The sequence below is a fragment of the Ambystoma mexicanum genome, chromosome 2q, assembly GCF_040938575.1.
Source record: "Ambystoma mexicanum isolate Mex_15411 chromosome 2q, UKY_AmexF1_1, whole genome shotgun sequence".
Classification (NCBI taxonomy): domain Eukaryota; kingdom Metazoa; phylum Chordata; class Amphibia; order Caudata; family Ambystomatidae; genus Ambystoma; species Ambystoma mexicanum.
Genome location: NC_090924.1, coordinates 596219800 through 596242750, shown reverse-complemented (window position 1 = coordinate 596242750; position 22951 = coordinate 596219800). Strand labels below are relative to the sequence as shown.

At 46.5% G+C, this 22951-nt stretch overlaps 1 protein-coding gene across 6 annotated transcripts in view; it reads left to right on the top strand.

The window, feature by feature from the left end:
- The window catches only part of LOC138569611 (sodium channel protein type 5 subunit alpha-like), a 1199462-nt gene that overhangs the window by 1081079 nt on the left and 95432 nt on the right, over positions 1–22951 (top strand). For all 6 annotated transcript variants that reach the window (XM_069647738.1, XM_069647737.1, XM_069647740.1 and 3 more), the window contains exon 22: positions 18349–18615. In XM_069647738.1, the coding sequence (XP_069503839.1) occupies positions 18349–18615 (267 nt within the window). The remainder of the gene's footprint in view (positions 1–18348; positions 18616–22951) is intronic.

Sequence of the window (22951 nt, the reverse complement as noted above, 5' to 3'; positions counted from 1 at the left end):
TGGCTAGGCAGTGGGCAGTATTCATGTGGTTAAACAATAGGCAGTGAATACAGTGATCAGTGGGCAGTATTCATATGGCTAAACAATAGGCAGTGAGTACAATGGTTAGACACGATTGGATAGGCAGTTCATATACATCTGGCTAGGCAGTGGGCAGTATTCATGTGGCTAAACAATAGGCAGTGAATACAGTGATCAGTGGGCAGTATTCATATGGCTAAACAATAGGCAGTGAATACAATGGTTAGACACAGTTGGCTAGGCAGAGGGCCATTTCCAGGCACATTTGGCTAGTAATAGACGGAAGGTACGTTGTTTGGCTCATTAGACTAAACAGATGCAGCGTATATTTGTTATTGCTGGTGATTCCACATTCAATGTAGGCACAATATGGCATGACAGGCAGTATGCTGACATTGCAATTAAGTAGCGTGCATGGTAGATAAGGCGGGCAAAGAGTCAGATAGTGGTTTGGTGATGTGCTAAGTTCTGCCTAGCAGGCATGTGCACGTTAAGTGGCAAAGTTCGAGCTGTGAGGCCGGTGTTGCAAGGTTACTTGTTGTGTATGCGCGGGTGTACAGATCCGTTATGCCGCATACATACTTGTAGGGTTTCGTTCAGTATTAGTCTGCTAGTAGAGTTTAGCAAGGGTGATATTACAACCGCTTTATGTGTGAGGGACAGCAGAGTTCATATCTTCCGGGCAGACGGCAGCATTTAGACAGATGCGGGTTAGAGCGTGTAGCTATCTGGTATCTACTTACAGCCGGCGTGCTGGTCACAGTAGGTCTATAAGCGACTATGTCCCTGCGTCCCGCCCGTCTCCAGACAGGCTCAAGGCAGGAGCCTTTGTTACTCCACCTTCATTTTGGAGGCCGGCTGTGCCTGCCGGTGATCCACGTGCAGGGATAGGCTGAAGGGCAGCCAATCCGTTGCGGGCACAGAAGGGAGATGCACTAGAGGTGCTAAATGTTTCTAGTCGGCCATCTTGGCGTGGTCGGACCTCGGGAGTCCCAATGCAAACAAACAAATGTCGGAGGGGCCTGATGCCAAGCCTATGTTTCTTTTCTTGTAAAATGCATTAATAACAATGCAGTGATGTGCCTGCGGGCTCCAAGTGAGATGAGTGGCAATTTTCATTCAAGTGATGAGAGACGATTAAGCACATGGGCTTACCTGACGTCTTGTGTTTGCTCCAGATCTCCCCTTTGGACACTGCTTATGCAGCGCACCACGGTAGGGGAGCTTCTGCTCCTACGAATTCCAGTACACTAGTTCAAGCTCAGAGACAGGAGGCCTGTAGATGAGTACGAAACTGTGGTTGTATGAGTGGGAGATGGAGAGTGGGAGATACTTAGGTGGGGTTTGTGTAGGAAGGAGATTCCGCCTAGTCTCTTGGACCACTTGTGGGTGATAAGTGTGTATTCGGGAGGGGGGAAGCCTTGTGTGCAATGGGTTGGAAGTCATCCGCGAACCAGGTTTCTGTGATGAACATGAGGTGTGGGTTTTCTGAGGTGATGAAGTCAAAGATGCTATGTCTGTTTTTGGTGACAGATCTGTCAATGATGCAAATGCAGGTGAGCTGTAGGGATGGGAGATAATGGGTACTTCTCCGGGAAGTTGAGTTCGGCAGGATGGGTGCGTTGGATTGATGCAGTGATGGGGTGCAGTCCACCAGAGTGGCATCATGCCGGTGAGTGGGGTGAATGGATGGGAAGGGAGTTTGTGGAAAGAGGATTCATAAAATGCTCGGTTTGGGGTGAGAGTCAGCAGGTATGAAGAGGTGGGGGGACGGAGGAGTGTTTGGGAGGGTTTCAGTTGTGGTTCTAGAGGTTTATGAGTTTTATAGGGAATGTGCATTGTGCTGGAGGGGGTGTTGGGTGGGTAGGTTATGGTTAATGGTCAGGGCCGTGGGCTGGAGGGGACAGATTGTGCAAGGTGATGCGGTGCTCTGTGGTCTGGAAGTGGTGGTTTTGTAGGGGTGAGTAGGTGTTTCGGCATCCATCAAATAGGGATCTTACTGGGTTTGGGTGGAAAGGGGTGAGGCAAAAACGTCTGCAGGATGAGTGTGGTGGAAGACTGGTTCAAGATGGGGAGGCGTACAGGGATGTGGTGATGTTGGAGGTGCGGGCACTATGCTTTGCGGTGTGCTTGGGAGCCTGTGGTGTGTGTCAAAGGGGTGGACGGCTGGCTGGGTAGAGGGCGATTGCAAGGGTATTGGTGAGGGCAAGTTGGGGGGTGAGTATGACAGGAAAAGCCGGTGAGGTGCGCAGTGGGTTCCTTGAATGTAATGGGGTGTTGGGGAAGTGTTTCAGGCTGGGAGGGAGTGACCATGTTTCCTGGGCAGGCAATGCGGAGGAAGTGAGTGAGTGGGGGAAGGTTAGTCCTTTGGTGCACCAAATTGTTCCCCTGGACTGAGAGTTAGATGGTGTGGAGTGAGTGGGTAGGTAAGAGACCAGTGGTGTAGTGGGCATTTGTGTTTCCCTGCGAGGAGGTGTCTGTATAGAGGGTGGGAAAGGGGTAAGGGGGGGGGTAGTTCTGGCTCTGGTGTGCCAGAGTGCCCATCTGGTTTGTGAGTTGGTCGTTATGGTAGCTGCAGATGTCTGAAAGTGGTGCCTGAGACCCAGCTAGATTCAAATAAGAGCAGAGCCTGGGAAACAGAGCTAGTTTTAGGTATGAACAGAGCCTGGAGACACAGCCAGATTCAACTATGAGTAGAGCCAGGAAAGCACAGCTAGAGTCTAAGTCCTTGTTCTTGTTCTCCCATCCCAGGGTAGGCTGCCTAACATCTGCAGGAGCCCTTCACCTACAGCAAGGTCCTGAGTACCAGTCTAGCTGGCAGAGAGGCCGATCTTGCTCCAGTAGCAATTCACACCTAAGGTGCTGTGGGAGTGGGTAAGGATCAGAGATTGCCTTTCCTGGAGTACTCCTCCTTGACCTCTATGGCCGAGGGATTTTGAAAGATCAACTCACTCAAAAGAGGTCCAAATGAATTCATTTTGAAGGTCCAAAATGAATTAAAGACAGAGCGAGAGACCACTTCCTTATAAAATCAACAATCCACTGGGGATTGTTTTAAGGCAAGCCTGCTTTAAGGGGGTCTAATCATTGTTGAGTTAGAAAAGTGACTTGAACCTGTTTGCATTATATCTACAGTTTTGTGCTGTGCAGGAAGGGGATGAGACATGAAGGAAAGAGAAGGCAATAATGAATCAAGATGGAGGAATCCTTTTACCCTTGTGCTCTGCCCTGCGTGTCTGCCTAAACCTGCCTCCTTCTCTAGCCCTGCACTTCAAAGGATCTTTGGTGTACAAACCCCATCCCATTGGGAGGCCGACCTTTGTTATGAGTGGCCTCTTTGAAGCCAGGCTCCCAGGAGACCTCCCATTGTGAGTCAATGTGCCTTACAGGTAGGAGTTACCCCACCTCCCAGAGTGTCAACAGAGGCAGGCATCATGTCCTTTGTCCCATTCATTGGAATGCAGACAAGCAGGGGCCTTGCATCCACACTGCCTCTCAAAGCTGCTCTGAGTTCACATGGTTGACACTGATATGCTACAAATCAGATGTGGCTTTTAATAGCGTGTGAACCATCAGCCACCATACCAAAATCCAGGAATGGCTTACATGTCCAAATTATCCTGCCACCAGGGTTGTGCGTAATCACAATGATGTGGCTTTGGAACATAGGTGCAGATTTCAATGCAGCCTCTGTACTGCAGCCACATAACCGGCTCTGTGCCACCGGAGAGAAGAAGACGCAGATCATGGTACTGATGCAGCAGCAGGGCACAGGAGTACACTGTGCAGGTGGCATGGGGCTTAATGAAAGAGGGGTCTGATCAGAAGATCAACCTTTCTGGGATGAAATTAAAAACATCATTTTATTGTTTGATAAAAATACAAAAAACAGGGTGTAGTACCCAATCCGGATGTCAATTCTTCACAGCCGCAGCTCAATTCGGCATTCACTGATTAGCAAAAGTGGTGTGTCTTTCATCCCTGTGTGTTTACTGAGATCAATGTTAATGATAGATTACACTATGTGTGTACCTCTGAGGAATTGCCACCTGGCAAGGGTGTAGAAGCCATGGCTTTTTTGATTATAAATGCCTGCAAACTCGATGTTGTGGCCACGGAAAGATGCCTACGAAAAACTTCACTTGGGTTTAAGATTGGCACTCAGGTTCTGCAACCACGACACTGTGGTGTGAGATTGTCAGTGTCTCTCTGTGAACGCAGGCTGCCTGGGTTCTGCAACCTTTCAGGACACCTGATGGGCTGAGCCTGTTTGGGTCGCTCAGCGGCAGCCGTCATTTAAAGCAAGGATCCATGTTACAGATGTTGCTTTTCAAGGTCTATGTTGTTTCAGTAACACCCGGAAGCAGCACGCTTAGCATGCTACTTCTGTGATGGACTTCCACATAACTGTGCACCAAGGACATACTATTGACACCCTGGTGACAGTGTCACACAGAGGTCAGCACCAGTTCAAACATGTACCATTGTGTTCATGGTGACCTTCATGTTTTATAATGTAGTTTTATCCCACTTCCGCAGTGGCACCGATCCGGGGGCAAAGCCTAACTATGGGGCAAACCTACACCTTATGGCTGAGCATACTTTATAGTAGACAAGCAGCACGCTACATTCCAATATTCCAAAGACGGCAGAAGCGTATACCAAAAGTGCAGCGCAAGTTCTGCCCTACTTTTCAGAAAGACGCTGGGATTTACTGCATGAGCGTATGCTCATTTCAGATGAAATATTCTAAATTTTGCAACACGCCTTGAAGTTTCACCTGCCTATGTGCATGGTGTGTGCTGTGCTGCATGGGCCCCTAGTTTATGGAATGCTCTCCCACTTTCCTTGACAGTGGTGGCTGGTGACTTTGAAAGGTGGTGGGGCGTACATTTCTCCGGGCGCATTTGGGAGCGAGCGCAGCACCCGAGACCAAACCACATCAAGGTGGGTGCGGAGGGGTTCTCCCCCGGCGCAAACATGTTTGAAAAATGGCTTTCAAAATGTGCAATTTACTGTCCAAACCCACAGAAATATGACATAAAAAGCATTAGGTTTTACATACTAATGGTGGTACATTAGTCTTATGCGTGCAAGTGTGATAGTGTATTTTACAGCAGCTTGTATTGAGAATATCTGAAACTATGGTGTAATGATAAAGAAATGGTTCTCGACATAAAGGAGAGAGTTAACTGCTTGTAACATTGAAGCTGCACCAGAACAGCCTCATTAGAATGTGTAAAGTTAGATGCACCCACACAAGTAAGTTTGCCCTTCCCCCAAAGACTTTGAAGTTACCTCATCTCCCTACATTTGCACTAAGGCATGATCAAAGCGTTTTCTGGCAGTACTGAGCAATCTAGCTTTGGCTCAATTACAGCATTTCATGGTGCTTGAGCACAGAGTCCTAACACATCAGCCAAATGCAGCATTTGGCTGTCAGTGATGTGTAAGGACTCCATGCTCAGCCAGCAGAAAGGCTATGCTAAATGCATACTCCATAGCAAGACATGGTTACTAGAGAGCGCCGAGCAATATTAACCGTGGAGCACAGGAAAACAGGAGATTACACAAGCACTGTGCGGCCAAACTAGGTGCGGAACCTCTGCCTAACATCTGCGATAAATAACTTAATCATGTATGCAACTTTGACATTATTTTCAATGTTGCCCAAACCCAAAGGCCAAGCATAATTGATTCTGATGATAATTGCCTGCAAGGGAAGATCTTTTAACAATGACAAATTGTGATGGGAGTGGGACTCTGCTAACTTATGGGCAGTAGCTTTTAGTATACGAGCTTTGAGTATACGAGTGAACAGAACAGTTTGATCTAGAGCTGCAGCGCAGGAAATAAAGCTTCATCAAAGCATCATATTTGAATGTTAAATGATAGAAGCAGTCTGCTGAAACATTTGACATGTTGTCACACCCTTCACCTATTGATAAAGTTTTTATGAGCAGAATCTAAAAGCAGCCGCCAAGTATCAGGCAGCACCCCGTGAACAGGACCTACATAGCAACAAAGAACGCAGAGACTCAAAAATACTGTCGACTAATTTCATTATGAAAACAATGAATGCTGAACTCTGCTCTGAAAGCAGCGTTCACCATTTTCCCTCCGAGATAGTTTTTAAATTGCTGGCAACCTTATTTCCACGCCACCTACCTTCCGCCATTTAGATCTAGCCAGTTTCCCAAGAAAGGGTTTGACCCTGTGTACACATTCTTCCAAAATATTGCGGAGTGAGGGGATAAGAAAGCTACAGCACACGACGCAAAGGCCTTTGTGTCTAGTAATCTGTAGTCACTGTTGGGGATGGCCCCTTTGACAATAGCCGGATGGGGTGTGTTCGCTAAATCAACTGAGAACATATTTGTTCTCCAAAGCGTTTGGGAGGTGGCAATCAGACAACACTGGATTTTCTAACTTGAATAGCATCTCACACTCATTTGCGAGTTACCATTTGGCATTCACAGTAAATACTTTGCAGTCCCTTAAGGGTGTAACACTGGTTGCACACCCATGGCAAATATAACGCTAGTCTCCAATGAGAAAAATGCCATCAAAACACTTGCCAGTAAAATGCAACACGTCTTGCACATTCCAAAACGCGAGGGAGTATGGCGCTCTAAATTTGACAGCCGTCTGGGGCACAATTTAGTGTCACCACAAGTGAAGTTGAAACGCACATTCGCTTGAGGGGTTCTTAGTAGTTTCCTTTTAATATGCTGTGATCCAGCAAATCCTGACACTTAGACAGGGGTGGACTGGGAACTAAAAGAGGCCATGGAAAAAATTACTGGGGACCAAAAGAGGCCCTGGAAATAATGTTAAAAGTGGCCCCATATGTCACATTTTCAGCAAGCCCAATGCTTTTCCTATGAGAAAATTTGGAAATACCACACAAAAGAGGCCCAGGGTGCAGAGGCCCACCGGGAAATCTCCAGAGTTCCCTATAGGCCAGTCCACCCCTGCACTTAGAACATCACAATTAAGTAAAGTAGTGCACTTAAAGTCAACCGCATGTTTATATGACTGTGTCATTCTAATTTGCATTCTGTGTATGTGTCCTGCTAATAAGCGTTTCAAAGCTCAGAAGCGCCCAAACCCATGCGAGAGGAACCTTATCTTTATAACATTCCTACCTACGTGCCCCTACTCCAAATAGGCATCACTGGGGTGTTGTTGTGAATAAATGCATGGTGTAAAATTCAAAGCAGCATTGGTCGATGACCCCAGGCCCAGCCCTCGAAGACTCAGCAACGGGTGACCTGGGGCACTGGCATTCCGACTGCACTGACTCATGGCCCTAGGGCAGCCTATGGCTGCTTAAAGTAGCTGTTATTCCACTTTACAATCTGTAAATCAGAATATCAGCTACTTTAAGCAGCTGAGGCTCTAGAAGAGCCGCAAGACTAACTCGATTTATTTTCAGGCCAAGGGAACGCCAAATACTATAGTTGGGTGCCACTGGTCACATTCACTTAACTATTTGGCCTTCCCTTGATCTGAAAATAATTGAGTTAGTGGTTCCAAAGTTGCGAACGTATGGCTGGCGCTTGGTTGAGGCTCGTGAGAGCCGCCCGAGTTTCAATGCAGGGCCTACTACCCAACCCGACGCAGTCCAGATGGCGTCGATAACTAGGCCCTGCATTCCCCAAAGCAGGGCTCCTGGACGACGGTCCTGTGGTGCACTGTCCTGGGGAGTGAATGGCCAGCCAGGCATAAAAATGTACTTAATTAAATGTACTTACCTAGTTGCTGGCAACAGGCCCTGCACGTGGTGGGCCTGTATTCTCTGGGCAGCTCTTCACAGTCCACAAACCAAACTCAGCAGTACCGTTTACGAAGTAGGTGGCACGCATGCACCGTCACCATGCGTGCGCCCAATGCTCATCACCCCACCCACACTCAATCTCATTGGCTGGCAAACAGCCAATGAGATTGAATATTCTGTTGTTGCTAAGGGCCTAACTGCAGGTCAGATGTAATCGGATCTCTGGTGCGCTGTTTGGGCACAGAATATATGCTGGCGGGGCCACCCCTCTAGCGCCCCGCCAGCAATCCAAATTGTGATGGTTTACTTAGCGTGCGTGGAGCTACGCACTCCACGCACTCTTCAGTAGAACAAAAGCTCCGTAAAATGGGACGCCCCCCTCTGTGGCAGCTGGCCTGAGCCTAGCCATTAAGATGCAAAGCGGCAGATAATTATTTATTTACAGTGATGTTCATATTGCGGCCACGCTGTGCTCCTGCATGCAGAACAGATTCAAAACTTCAAAATCTGTTCTGCTGCAGCCGTTCAAAAACTTGCACACTCCCTGGGGCACTGTCTGGGGGGGCGGCGCCCCCCCGCCCAATGGAAGCAGCCGCCACTGTTCCTTGAGAACTCTTGGCGAATATATCTCCCTTTTAGAAGAGCGTTGAAAACACATCTGTTCCAGTGGCGGCTGCTTCCATTGGGCGGGGGGGCGCCGCCCCCCCAGACAGTGCCCCAGGGAGTGTGCAAGTTTTTGAACGGCTGCAGCAGAACAGATTCTGAAGTTTTGAATCTGTTCTGCATGCAGGAGCACAGCATGGCCGCAATATAAACATCACTGTAAATAAATAATTATCTGCCGCTTTGCATCTTAATGGCTAGGCTCAGGCCAGCTGCTACAGAGGGGCGCGTCCCATTTTACGGAGCTTTTGTTCTACTGAAGAGTGCGTGGAGTGCGTAGCTCCACGCACGCTACGTAAACCATCACAATTTGGATTGCTGGCGGGGCGCTAGAGGGGTGGCCCCGCCAGCATATATTCTGTGCGCAAACAGCGCACCAGAGATCCGATTACGTCTGACCTGCAGTTAGGCCCTTAGCAACAACAGAATATTCAATCTCATTGGCTGTTTGCCAGCCAATGAGATTGAGTGTGGGTGGGGTGATGAGCATTGGGCGCACGCATGGTGACGGCGCATGCGTGCCACCTACTTCGTAAACGGTACTGCTGAGTTTGGTTTGTGGACTGTGAAGAGCTGCCCAGAGAATACAGGCCCACCACGTGCAGGGCCTGTTGCCAGCAACTAGGTAAGTACATTTAATTAAGTACATTTTTATGCCTGGCTGGCCATTCACTCCCCAGGACAGTGCACCACAGGACCGTCGTCCAGGAGCCCTGCTTTGGGGAATGCAGGGCCTAGTTATCGACGCCATCTGGACTGCGTCGGGTTGGGTAGTAGGCCCTGCATTGAAACTCGGGCGGCTCTCACCAGCCTCAACCAAGCGCTAGCCATACGTTCGCAACTTTGGAACCACTAACTCAATTATTTTCAGATCAAGGGAAGGCCAAATAGTTAAGTGAATGTGACCAGTGGCACCCAACTATAGTATTTGGCGTTCCCTTGGCCTGAAAATAAATCGAGTTAGTCTTGCGGCTCTTCTAGAGCCTCAGCTGCTTAAAGTAGCTGATATTCTGATTTACAGATTGTAAAGTGGAATAACAGCTACTTTAAGCAGCCATAGGCTGCCCTAGGGCCATGAGTCAGTGCAGTCAGAATGCCAGTGCCCCAGGTCACCCGTTGCTGAGTCTTCGAGGGCTGGGCCTGGGGTCATCGACCAATGCTGCTTTGAATTTTACACCATGCATTTATTCACAACAACACCCCAGTGATGCCTATTTGGAGTAGGGGCACGTAGGTAGGAATGTTATAAAGATAAGGTTCCTCTCGCATGGGTTTGGGCGCTTCTGAGCTTTGAAACGCTTATTAGCAGGACACATACACAGAATGCAAATTAGAATGACACAGTCATATAAACATGCGGTTGACTTTAAGTGCACTACTTTACTTAATTGTGATGTTCTAAGTGTCAGGATTTGCTGGATCACAGCATATTAAAAGGAAACTACTAAGAACCCCTCAAGCGAATGTGCGTTTCAACTTCACTTGTGGTGACACTAAATTGTGCCCCAGACCGCTGTCAAATTTAGAGCGCCATACTCCCTCGCTTTTTGGAATGTGCAAGACGTGTTGCATTTTACTGGCAAGTGTTTTGAAGGCATTTTTCTCGTTGGAGACTAGCGTTATATTTGCCGTGGGTGTGCAACCAGTGTTACACCCTTAAGGACTGCAAAGTATTTACTGTGAATGCCAAATGGTAACTCGCAAATGAGTGTGAGATGCTATTCAAGTTAGAAAATCCAGTGTTGTCTGATTGCCACCTCCCAAACGCTTTGGAGAACAAATATGTTCTCAGTTGATTTAGCGAACACACCCCATCCGGCTATTGTCAAAGGGGCCATCCCTAACAGTGACTACAGATTACTAGACACAAAGGCCTTTGCATCGTGTGCTGTAGCTTTCTTATCCCTCACTCCGCAATATTTTGGAAGAATGTGTACACAAGGTCAAACCCTTTCTTGGGAAACTGCCTAGATCTAAATGGCGGAAGGTAGGTGGCGTGGAAATAAGGTTGCCAGCAATTTAAAAACTATCTCGGAGGGAAAATGGTGAACGCTGCTTTCAGAGCAGAGTTCAGCATTCATTGTTTTCATAATGAAATTAGTCGACAGTATTTTTGAGTCTCTGCGTTCTTTGTTGCTATGTAGGTCCTGTTCACGGGGTGCTGCCTGATACTTGGCGGCTGTTTTTAGATTCTGCTCATAAAAACTTTATCAATAGGTGAAGGGTGTGACAACATGTCAAATGTTTCAGCAGACTGCTTCCATCTTTTAACATTCAAATATGATGCTTTGATGAAGCTTTATTTCCTGCGCTGCATGCAGCTCTAGATCAAACTGTTCTGTTCACTCGTATACTCAAAGCTCGTATACTAAAAGCTACTGCCCATAAGTTAGCAGAGTCCCACTCCCATCACAATTTGTCATTGTTAAAAGATCTTCCCTTGCAGGCAATTATCATCAGAATCAATTATGCTTGGCCTTTGGGTTTGGGCAACATTGAAAATAATGTCAAAGTTGCATACATGATTAAGTTATTTATCGCAGATGTTAGGCAGAGGTTCCGCACCTAGTTTGGCCGCACAGTGCTTGTGTAATCTCCTGTTTTCCTGTGCTCCACGGTTAATATTGCTCGGCGCTCTCTAGTAACCATGTCTTGCTATGGAGTATGCATTTAGCATAGCCTTTCTGCTGGCTGAGCATGGAGTCCTTACACATCACTGACAGCCAAATGCTGCATTTGGCTGATGTGTTAGGACTCTGCTCAAGCACCATGAAATGCTGTAATTGAGCCAAAGCTAGATTGCTCAGTACTGCCAGAAAACGCTTTAATCATGCCTTAGTGTAAATGTAGGGAGATGAGGTAACTTCAAAGTCTTTGGGGGAAGGGCAAACTTACTTGTGTGGGTGCATCTAACTTTACACATTCTAATGAGGCTGTTCTGGTGCAGCTTCAATGTTACAAGCAGTTAACTCTCTCCTTTATGTCGAGAACCATTTCTTTATCATTACACCATAGTTTCAGATATTCTCAATACAAGCTGCTGTAAAATTCACTATCACACTTGCACGCATAAGACTAATGTACCACCATTAGTATGTAAAACCTAATGCTTTTTATGTCATATTTCTGTGGGTTTGGACAGTAAAATTGCACATTTTGAAAGCCATTTTTCAAACATGTTTGCGCCGGGGGAGAACCCCTCCGCACCCACCTTGATGTGGTTTGGTCTCGGGTGCTGCGCTCGCTCCCAAATTCGCCCGGAGAAATGTACGCCCCACCACCTTTCAAAGTCACCAGCCGCCACTGATCTGTTCTATTTCAGTTTTTTTTCTACAGGTAGTAGTGTTGAAGTATTAGTCGTGAGGCCACTGCCTTTTAGCGCCTAAATGCCTTTGGTTCTTAGTTTTGCACTTTATACATTTTTAAATAAATACATTTAAAAAATGAAAAGGCAGAAGCACTGTACAGGTTGGTCCACAATTAGCGGCACACAGTTAACCACGCGGTTAACTTCTTATTTCTTGGCAACGGGCAAGCATTGAGTGGTGGAGAGCGTGGGTCAGTTTCCGCAGCCAGGGTGGGTATCACATCCCCTGCAGCACTCGCGCGGCACATTTACAGTGTAGAGCTATTCGCTTAGGGCAGCCAGGTTCTGGAACCTTCCAGGACACCAGAGTGTGATTCTGTCAGTCTGAGTCTCATGCCTCCAGGTAGTTCTGGTGTTCAGTCTTCTATGATACCCGAGTGTGGGTCTGTCCATTCACAGTGTCCCTTGACTTGCCAGCAAAGACCGTGTTTTGCCTACTTGCAGTGGTGTCATGTGTGCGCAATTTGTGTACGGGCTATGTGAGCGTGTTCCTCGCATTGAGTGCAAGGTGTGGTCCTGTGTGAGTGGGAAAGGTTGACTGGTTATGTTCTGCTGTTTTTTGGATACCTTCGGCCCATCCAGCCAGCAGTCCCAACTGCTAGTTTTCATTTTCTATGAGTAATTTTGAATCTGCTGAGCGTGCATCTCTTAGTGAGAGGTGGAGGCGCACGCGCATTGCGTTCTCCTGGATTGTGCAGCCTGTGTGACCTGGGCTTTATGAGCAAGGTTGGCATTCAGGCAATCGCAGGCCATGTCATTCTGATGCCTTTGTTTTTCTCGTGTGGCAAGCGTGCATCTCTACGACCTAGGGTCAGAACACCACCTGCATCTGCACGCCCCTTTCTGGTTTGCTTGCTGTGTAATGGATGGCAGGGACAGTGAGAGAAACTTAGGGTGTGGGTTGACTTTGCCTCCTGACGCCCAACACGAGTGAATCACCGACGCCGATCTTCGGCACTTGGTTTCGATTTATAGATGCAATAATCAAACGCGACTTTCTCTGCCTGGTGACTCCTGGGACATTTTGGCTGAGATGTGTTGCTGCTTTTTTCACTAAATGAGAACCCTTGGACATTGGTTGGTTTAGGTGTGCGGGCGATGTTATGGAGGCTATGGTGCACCAGTTTCCCTCTTTTCCAAATGTTCAAACTTCCCTCCACATCCCCTTGCTTCTTGTCCAAGACCTGTACACCTAGACTCACTACATGGTTAAAGGCTCATTCTTGTGCTGAGTCTACAGTACGGGAACGTGATTTGTAAACATCATTTATGTTAGAGGGTCCAGTTGGGGTTTATCCTGGAACACAGTATTTGCTTACAAGGATAATCGGTTAGTGCGCTGCATTCTAGACTTGTCGGCGTGATAGCGTTGAGCTGACATCAAGTTCTGGACTCACAGGTTGGGGTTAACTAAGGAGAGGTCTGCAGGTGGCGAAAATGGGGAGATGGGCTGGTATGTGCCGAAGACATGGGAGGTCACCTTCCACTAGCACCTGGGGTGGGAGAAGCAACCAATCGGGTTACTCGGATCGTGGGCAGCATCCCACAATCTCAGCCCAGGTTTCCGAGCTGCTTCCCACACCCTGTCATCTTCCCCCTTAATCCTCCCCTCCCTTACCCTCGTGTGTCCAGTCCCTCCCCCACCCCATCCCTACTTATCTGATTCACTCAGTCGCGATGCCTCCGCTGCCGGCGCTGCTGCCGCTCCATGTCCCTGCTGGCCGCCATGGAACTGCAAAAGGGGCTCTGTATGGAGGCCCACTTTTCAGATACCTAGCGGCCATCTTAGGCAAGTATTTTGTTTGAATGAACCGGACACCGAAAGGCATCCCAAACCAGGGTGCTGATAGGAATAAGTGCCTGTTCAGGTGGGCGGGCAGGCTTCACGGGCTGTTAACGACACCGGTGCCCGGTGTTAAGGCCCTCATTTCACTCAGGTCTATAATTTGGGCCGCGGCCGTTACCAGCCAGTGAAGCCCCCCAAACGGGTGCTTATTGCTTATTAACACATGGCATTCATTCAATTTCCGTGCAACATTCTAGACCCTTGTTGTGGTATCATCGCACACTGTACATATATGGGTGGTGAATTGCTCGAGATGCGACGAAGTTCTAGATAAAGGCATAGATCCTTTCACTTCTATTCCCTTTCTAGAAAGATGCTTCATTTTGCTTATGTGGAAATTACCCATCTACGGGGTGAGGGGGGGCGGGGGAGGGGTCAGTGCTGCTTTCATTTCCAGACGTCTCAATGTCTGCGTAGTGTTTCTTTCATTGCTCTACAGCCTGCATCATTGCACACTATGTCTGTGCTTGGAAGGCATGGAAGGGGCCCGGACAGCTCCTAAACCATCAAAACCAGCAAGAGAATGGGATTGGATGTTACCTCCAATGCAAACCAGTCTGGCTAGGGAGTAGTGCGCTTGAAGTAGAAACCATCTGACTCCGAGATCATGCTGCATTGCTCTTCTTCAATTGCATTTGTAAATCTTGAGTTTAATGTCATTTTAAGAGTTGGTGAGAGTGTGATTCTGAAGCTGCACTGGTTCTTACAGCCTCCTGTTCCCAAGGGGTAATTCCTCCTCACAGAAGCCAAACCAGAGTCTGAACTTAAATGAGTAGACATTTGGAAACCCTAAGGCCTAGGCAGTGCTGCCCCCCTGGATGCCCGCATAAACTAGTTGCTGTGGAAGGGTCAAGCGATGGCGCTGCCCACAGCCTTTGGCGCACACTGTCCGCACTGTGAAATACCTTCTCAGCACAGTTGTTTTGGATTTCTTTGTTTGGGGGGCGGGAGTGCACATCAATACCAGTTCTCTTGAGTACTCCTTATAAGGGAACTTAACATGAACACCTGCCTTTTGAGCCCCACAACGTCACAGGAGGTTGCACCAAATGTCTCAGCGTAGAAGTGCGGCAGCACTTCCGTTGGCGCACTGGTTGCAAAGAGGGCAAGAAGTGGCAAGCAGAGTCTCAGAGGACTGCTACTGCTATTGCTAGGAGGCGGTGTAACTTCACCATGGAAACACCAGCCACAGGAGGCAGCCTTTCCATTGGTTTTGACCACATTCCTTATTTCTTGGATGCTCAGCATCACAGTGACACTTACACCACGAAAAGTTGACTTCTCCGCTACTTCTGGATACCCTGCGACATCTCCCTTCCACGCCTTCTACCCATCTCAGATTGGTGGTCCTCGAAATCGGTGGGAGGCAGTTGCCTTTAAATGTTGCTACACATGAGAGCTCAGAATCTGGCCATTAGTCTTTGCTTTAAAAATGACTCTGTAATGTAAATGAATCTAATGTAAGTGGCCTTTTATAGCGCCTGTCTGCCAATATTTTTGGCCTTGCTGCGCTTGGCTCTATAAGAGAAAAGTGTTGGAGTGGGTTTATCAGTGGTACAGTGGGAAAGGCCGATTCCAAACCTGTGGTGTTGATGTGTACAGGCCAGAAGTACCCAGTTGCCGAGTGCCAATCTGCTTACTATGGATTTGGCAGAAGAAACATGGGAGTATTTTATCCATAGGGTAGAGACAAAGCTCTGATAAATGACAGCACTTTAGGTCTGGTTAGCCACTGATTTGGGAGCGTGTCGCAAGGCTAAAGAGGAGAGCTTCATCGTGGCTCATTTAGTATTGATGTGCAAACAGCTAAGCCTGTGGTGGGTTCCATGTAATAATGTCCCCTCAGAAATATCGCCATGCAAAAAAATCGCCGAAAAATGGCTGTTTTATGTGGGGACATTATTACTTGGAGCATGCGGGGACATCCCCGGAACCCCCGCTTCCCCATCCCTATGTATGTATGGTCATCTATAAAATGTCACCGCGACCTTTTCCCGGCGACATTATATACGGCGACCATATATATAGGGATATTATTACCTGATGGCCCTGTGGTGGACATCTGTGGGGGATTGTGTGTATGATGTCAGGTCGAAGGAGATCTTAGAGGGAAGTCAGTAAGTTGGAAAAGGTGAGAGTAGGCCTTACAAGGCAAAACAACCTTCCACCCTGCACTCCAACCCTCTCTCTCTATCTGTCTCTGTCTCAAATAGATACATTGCACCCCATGAGGCACAAAACAAGACTCTGTAAGTCGGCAGATGAGGCAAATGGCCTGCTAAGGCTTATGGGAGGCAAGACCTTACGGTTATTTACATTATGATTGATAGGGTTTTAAGTCAGCAGATGAGGCAAATGGCCTGCTAAGGCTTATGGGAGGCAAGACCTTACGGTTATTTACATTATGATTGATAGGGTTTTAAGTCAGCAGATGAGGCAAATGGCCTGCTAAGGCTCATGGGAGGCAAGACCTTACGGTTATTTACATTATGATTGATAGGGTTTTAAGTCAGCAGATGAGGCAAATGGCCTGCTAAGGCTTATGGGAGGCAAGACCTTACGGTTATTTACATTATGATTGATAGGGTTTTAAGTCAGCAGATGAGGCAAATGGCCTGCTAAGGCTCATGGGAGGCAAGACCTTACGGTTATTTACATTATGATTGTTAGGGTTTTTACTAAGGTTCAGTGGAAAGGGAGTTCAAGTTTGAGTACCACAGTCACCCATTTAACCTTCATTAGAATAAAACAGGCTGGAGAGGCCTCACACCTCACTCTAACATGCTCAGGCAATACGCTCAGTGACCTGCTGGGACTCTTGCCTGTTGAGGGCAGGGCCGGTGAAGCAGGGCAGGGCAAGGCATTTGCCAGGGGTACATCAGGATTCCTCAGGGGTTCATTAGGGGATTGGCCTCACGGAACACCTCCAACACCTCCTCCTGCAAGAACAGCTTGCAGGCCCTACATTGCTTCTAAAAATGATCCACTCGTTAGATTTCTCTGGTCTTTGGCGAGTGCTCTTCACCTCTGACGTGGATTGGAAGGTGGCGTGAGCTACACTCTTTTCTCCACCAATTAGGGCCCTTGAGGTCGGCCTTTGATGACATACAGACTGATGTGTTTCTAATTATTTTCTGTAGAAGTGAAAACTATGGCCCGTATTTCATGGTGACCACAGTGTGCGCGTGCAAGGTGAACAGGAGAGCCACAGAATAACCTTCATATACTCACATTTGGCTGCAGCAGCTCTGCACATAGTATATACACATCTACATGTGAACAAATCCTCAGTCACTTCCCAATTTCACTAGTGCAGTGACTCAGCACAGTTGTGTCATTCAACCAAATGCACCCCGTCCCAAGAAAAATGATGGTTGTTTATTCGTTGTAAACATGTATTGTATGTTGTGAAGGGTTTGGTTAACTCACTCTGTGTCGGATGCCTCACTGCACTGTATGTATAGCATGCATCTATGCAAGCTCGACTAACCGATTTTCCACGTGTGTTTGATTGTGCATGGGCAAAGCGTGCTGCTCCGATTGCTGTGCACTTGCGATACACATGCCATGTTGTCATTGAAGTTGACCGAGGGAGGTTTTAAGCGCATGTGCACAGTGTCAGTCTCTTTAAATGGTTAGTGAATGTGTGCATTGTGTTCAGAAGTCTCACTAAAGGAAAAATCCACGCTCTATGCGCAAGAATCTGCCATGTCTCTGGTGAAAATAAATGTGGGTTGCAATATTTGGGACAGCCTTGGATTAGACATTGTGAGGGAGGGGGCGGGGCTGCTGCCTGCAGAGCATGTCCAAGTCATTCTTAATGTACACTGTTTGTCAATTTCGATTACCATGCATAGACATTACAAGTCATAGTAGGATTACTGTTCACTGCCCACCTTTGTGATGTTGATTTGAAGAAATCCTGACTTATTGAGTTTGATCATTTAGGTAAAGCAATTGAATACAGTGATAATGTCTAGAAGTTAGCATCACGCGCGGTTGATCGCTCTACAGCAATGGTCTGCGTCCTTGTGCTCTCCAGATGTTTCGGACTACAATTCCCATGATATCTGGCTATTGACTATGCTGGTTAGGGGTGATGAGAGTTGAAAGACCAAATCACTGGCGAGCTAAAGGTTGTAGACCCCTGCTCTACAGTGAATCATGGAGCAGTGGGCACTTTTCTTAGAGGTCTAATGTGCACTCTAGCATTGCAATACCAGTGTAGCCTCATGTGCACTTTGTTTATCCTGTAAACCAGCGTATGTAGCAGCATGCCTCTATTAATTGATACATTTATGTGACTGCTGACATTCAGGAACTTGTCATCCAGTCCTGTTGTTTTTTTCCTTTGCATTCTGGACTTGTAGCACTGGAGTTATAAAGTGAAAACAAAAGTACTAGTCCCAGAATGCAACGAAAACACTGGTCTGGCTGACAATCCTGTAAGTGATAGTGGAAATGCAAACATATATGTTAATGTGAACATGTTTAAGTAACTAATATGCCTGTACAGGGGGATGTATGTGAGTGAAATGTTATGTTTGTGGATATGAGTTAAAAGAGTTGACAAAGCTAGCCAGCGCCTTCTTACTAGCAGTAGGCGCTAGGATTGCGTACTGAACCAAAGCTCATATTAATTGTCTTTTCTCTCCATTTCATTTGTCTAAGGTTGTTGTGAACGCCCTGATTGGGGCTATTCCATCCATCATGAATGTTCTGCTGGTCTGTCTCATTTTCTGGCTCATTTTTAGCATCATGGGGGTGAACTTGTTTGCAGGAAAGTTTGGAAAATGTGCAAACGCCACAGGTGAAAATGACATCCCCTTTGAAGAGATCGCCAACAAATCCATGTGCCTCCAATCGGGAAACCACTGGACAAAAATCAAGGTCAACTTTGACAACGTCGCGGCGGGGTATCTTGCTCTTCTGCAGGTGGTAAGTTTGGAGAACCTCTATTTTCTGCTGTAGAAAAAGTGAATGACGCTAACTGGCAGCAGAGTGAAGAGTGTGTATTGAGACCTAGCTGGGACAGTACACTGAGCTCAATGTCAGATGACTTATAAATGGCTGCTCTGTGTATTTCCATCCGGGGCATGTGCGTGGACCAATTAACTTGCTCCAAACGCAGTCGAAGCTACTGATCTCAGCGTGCTTTCGAAGGGAGGCGTGCGATCCACGCACCTGCCTGACATATTTTGTGGCTTGCCTTTCCACCTGCACGGAATCTCACCCTGCTCTTCCTGCCCTGGAGCCTGCCCCAAACCCTATTCCCCCTGCAGAACAGACTTACACAATGTCACAACTCGTGCCTTCACTCTCCCCGCCACAGCACATACCTGCTTCCCATGGCTGCTCGCCCTCATGAGTCCCTCATCTGCAACTTGGCTGCCAAGGAAATGGAGAAGGGACAACCAGTACATTTTTCCTCCCTTTTCCCTGTCGAACATTTTCTTTTGTTATTCTTTTTTTACTTGCGAAATGACCACAGTGTTCATGTTTTAGAACCCCAGAGGTTGTCACAGGGGGCTAACAGCAATAATAGAATGATCCAAAGACTGGACCTGGGTTATAACAGCCGGGGTAGCCTCACTAAACTAGGGCCCCGGGCTATTACCACTCTGTAAAGCCCTTGGGACTGTATATTATTGCTTGCATATATACCTAGAAATAATAATACAAATTAAAGTGAAGAGGTGGAAACTAGGAACCTATTTCACACAGATTAGACTGAACACCAGTAGATACCCGTCAGCATCTCAGATTTTCCCCTTCACATACTCTAAAATCTTAACATGTCTGGCGCATCACTGAGATCCCGTGAGCTCTTCTGAGATGTATTTATCATATTTGCACATAAACATCTCAAGGATGCTCCAGGCCAGTGACGGTTAGTCAATGTTTTAATTTCAAGAAGGGTTCGGAGGTATTCTCCCCGGAGACATTTTTTTCAATAATGGGTTGAAATGGTGTACACGGTGTAGACGACAGTTTGCAAGTGATTTTGTAGGGTACCTTCAATCCAAAAACCCAATAGATACAAGTCACCAACAGTGCACAGGATGCATTCTCATGATGACTTTGCCCACAATACATGCCAGTATAAAAAAATGTACATGCCTGCTGTGCCCATACATTTCCATGCTGTTACCATTATTCTCTTATAAGAACATACTAGTATTTGCTTTGCGCCTACTCTCAGTAGCGATACTCTAAGAAAACTTGTCCACCGTGGCTCTGCCAACATATGCAATAACCCCATGTAAGACCATACTCCTGTTGACTTTGTCATTAAAATTGGCATGACGCAATAAGAAAATATGTCAAAATTGGCTTCACAATGTGGCCAGTCGAGACACGTAATAACACTTAAGTTGGCTTTACACTTGATGCCAGTAAAAAATGACACAGTAAGAAATAGCTAGACTGGCTGCACCAAAATGCTAGTCTAGCCACATAATAACACTTATAATGCATGATTTATCATAGAAGCCAATTACAAAAATGGCTTGCCACAGTAAGAAAAAGATAGACTGGCTGCCCAAAAATGACAGAGTGACCACATAAGAACGCTTATCATGCTTACTGTACCATCGATTCCCAGAAAAAAATGACTTGACACAGTAAGAAATAGTGAGACTGGCTGCGTTCAAATGGCAGCCTAGCCACGTAAAACAATACATGCAATGCTTCCTTATTTCATAGATGTCCAGTAAATAAATACCATACGATTGTTTTTGCTATAATCGCTGGAAATAACATAGAGGGTCACGCAATATTTGTTTTAGGACAGGTGGAATTATATAAACAAACTCCAGTCCAAGAAAATCTTACGAAAGTGTTGCATAGTGCCTTTAAAAAAAAATATTGGGTCACCCTCAATGTTATTTCCAGCGATTATATTACTGGATACCAAATCAAGCCACAGTAACAAATGGATAGAGTGGCTGCACCCAAGTGGCACTCTACCCAGGTATGCAGCCACTCTAGTCAGGTAATTACACATATCAGGCTTGCTTTATCATAGATGCTCAGTACAAAATGTCATGCCACAGTAAGAAATGGCCAGACTGGCTGCACAAAAATGCCTGTCCAGCCAAGTAATAACACTTGAAGTGCTTGCTTTATCATAGATGCCCAGCAAAAAAAGGTTATGCCACAGTAATAAATGTCTAGATTATCTGTGCCACTCTAGCTACATAATAACACTTAGCATGCTTGCTTAGTTGTAGATGCGGAGTAAAACATGTCATGTTACAGTAAGAAATGGCTACACTGGCCGTACTAAAATGACAGTATAGCCACGTGATAACGCATCTTGCTTTTATTTGTATCCCACAAGGGTAAACCAAATTTTATTTGGAGAGTTTTTGCCAGTCCAGAAGCACCCCCTCAGCTGCAGGAAAGCTGTTAAGAGAGTGCTTGGTGTTTTCATTGGGCTGATGCTGCTACTCCATAATGGGCAAGGGTTATTTGTGGTGGGTGCCCCCAATATGGATGCTTCAGGAATCTCCAAACATGCTCTACTTTGATGCTTTTGTGAATCAGATGTAACGTAGCAGTTGAAACATGCATTTTTACTTCTTCCTTTTAATCTTGGGTTATTTTGTTCTGGGATATTTTTGTTGTACACCTTTTAAAATGTGTCTGTGTTCATTGTTCAGAGCACTCAACACTGTTCCTGAATCATTAACAATGCACTTGGCACTAAGGCTGCACTTTCTGCCACGGTGGGCCTCTGTAGGTTACATTCTAAACGATCACACTATGGTGGCTTAGAGAGAAAATAGAACAATTGACTTGATTAGCAATATTATAGATAGAAATATATAGATATTGTATGTTCAGATAAAATTGAACGCAATATTACTGTTGCAGGAATTCTGTTATTAGCCGCCGAAGCCATGAACATGTCTAAAAGTCTCTATATTGATTCTCCTCTCCATGCATGTGCAAACCCCATTGATCATGCAGCATTCTGTCACAGAGGAGCGCAACCACTTAATGTTCCCTCATTGCACGCAGCAAGCGCCCATCCTGATATTTCAGGATGGGACATCCAACCTTGTTAGTGATGGGCACAGTTTTCATCTAGTCCCATTACTCCATAAAGGGTCGGGGCCGGGTGAACCTTTGGAAAAGCTGTAATTGTTGGTTTGGGAGTGCGGCATGCACTGACATGAATATCATTTTTACACCTTACAATATTAGCATATTGATGTACCACCACAAAGCCCAATTCTGTATGCTTCATGTATTCCATATGATGTCTCAGTGTCATGTGTGCGCAGTCCCGGATCCCAAGTTGACTGCGTCAATACCCAAGTCACCTGTCTGCAATCGTTGGCTCTCGAAATATTTGGGTGTATCACGCCTATGGTCCGTCACCATTGACCATGCTGATTGGGGCTGATGGAAGTCTTAGTCCAAACCATCTTTAAAGACAAAGGTTGCAGACCCTTGCCCCAAGTGCTCAATGTCTGTAATGTGTATTTATTTTTCCCTTTTGACTAATTTTGTGATTTAGCATGTACCACATGTGTACAAGACACTACAGAAAAGGAGGGGTGAGGGAGAAGGTACAACTCACCAGAGTCCAAACTGTTAGGATTAGGAAAAAAGCAACAGCGACAACAGTACGACAAAGCATTGAAACACCAGTGAATCAGCAGGTTGCCAGCGCGTGGGTGCACACCATTTGCAAATGACATGAGAGTTAGTAAATAGTATGCTGAGGCCTTGAGGCAGGCTGGCCTCATGATCATTCCTGAAGGTAGGCCTGCTCGAAGCCAAGGCTTTTAAAGCTTTCCCGAACTTCAGCTCCGTTGTTTCTAGTCTCAGGTCCAGGGGAAGCAAGTTTCACAGATCTGTCAGTATCCATCCTCCTCTTCTTTGTAATATTCATGTTGGAAGGATGAACCTTTTTGCGGAACTGGATCAAATATGTCTCCAGGGGAGAAGGGGGAGTATTTGTTGAATAACCTAGAAATATTCTTCAGTCCTGCACGTCTTGTGATGCAAAAGTTAATCTGGTGTTGGTTGAGAAACCATTGGGGTAATGTCGTCAATTATATTAAGGGCAAAACACATTTGTGTGCTTTCTTTTGTATTGAGACGGATTTACAGACTATTGCAGGCATTATTTGCATGCTCTGGTCCATATCTACAGCTGGAAGGATTCTGCTCAACCTATGAAGGATATAGCAGCCGCTGCAGGGAAGGAGAGGTGTTGATCACACATGACGCCCATGTTTCTGACTTTAAAAACTGGAAG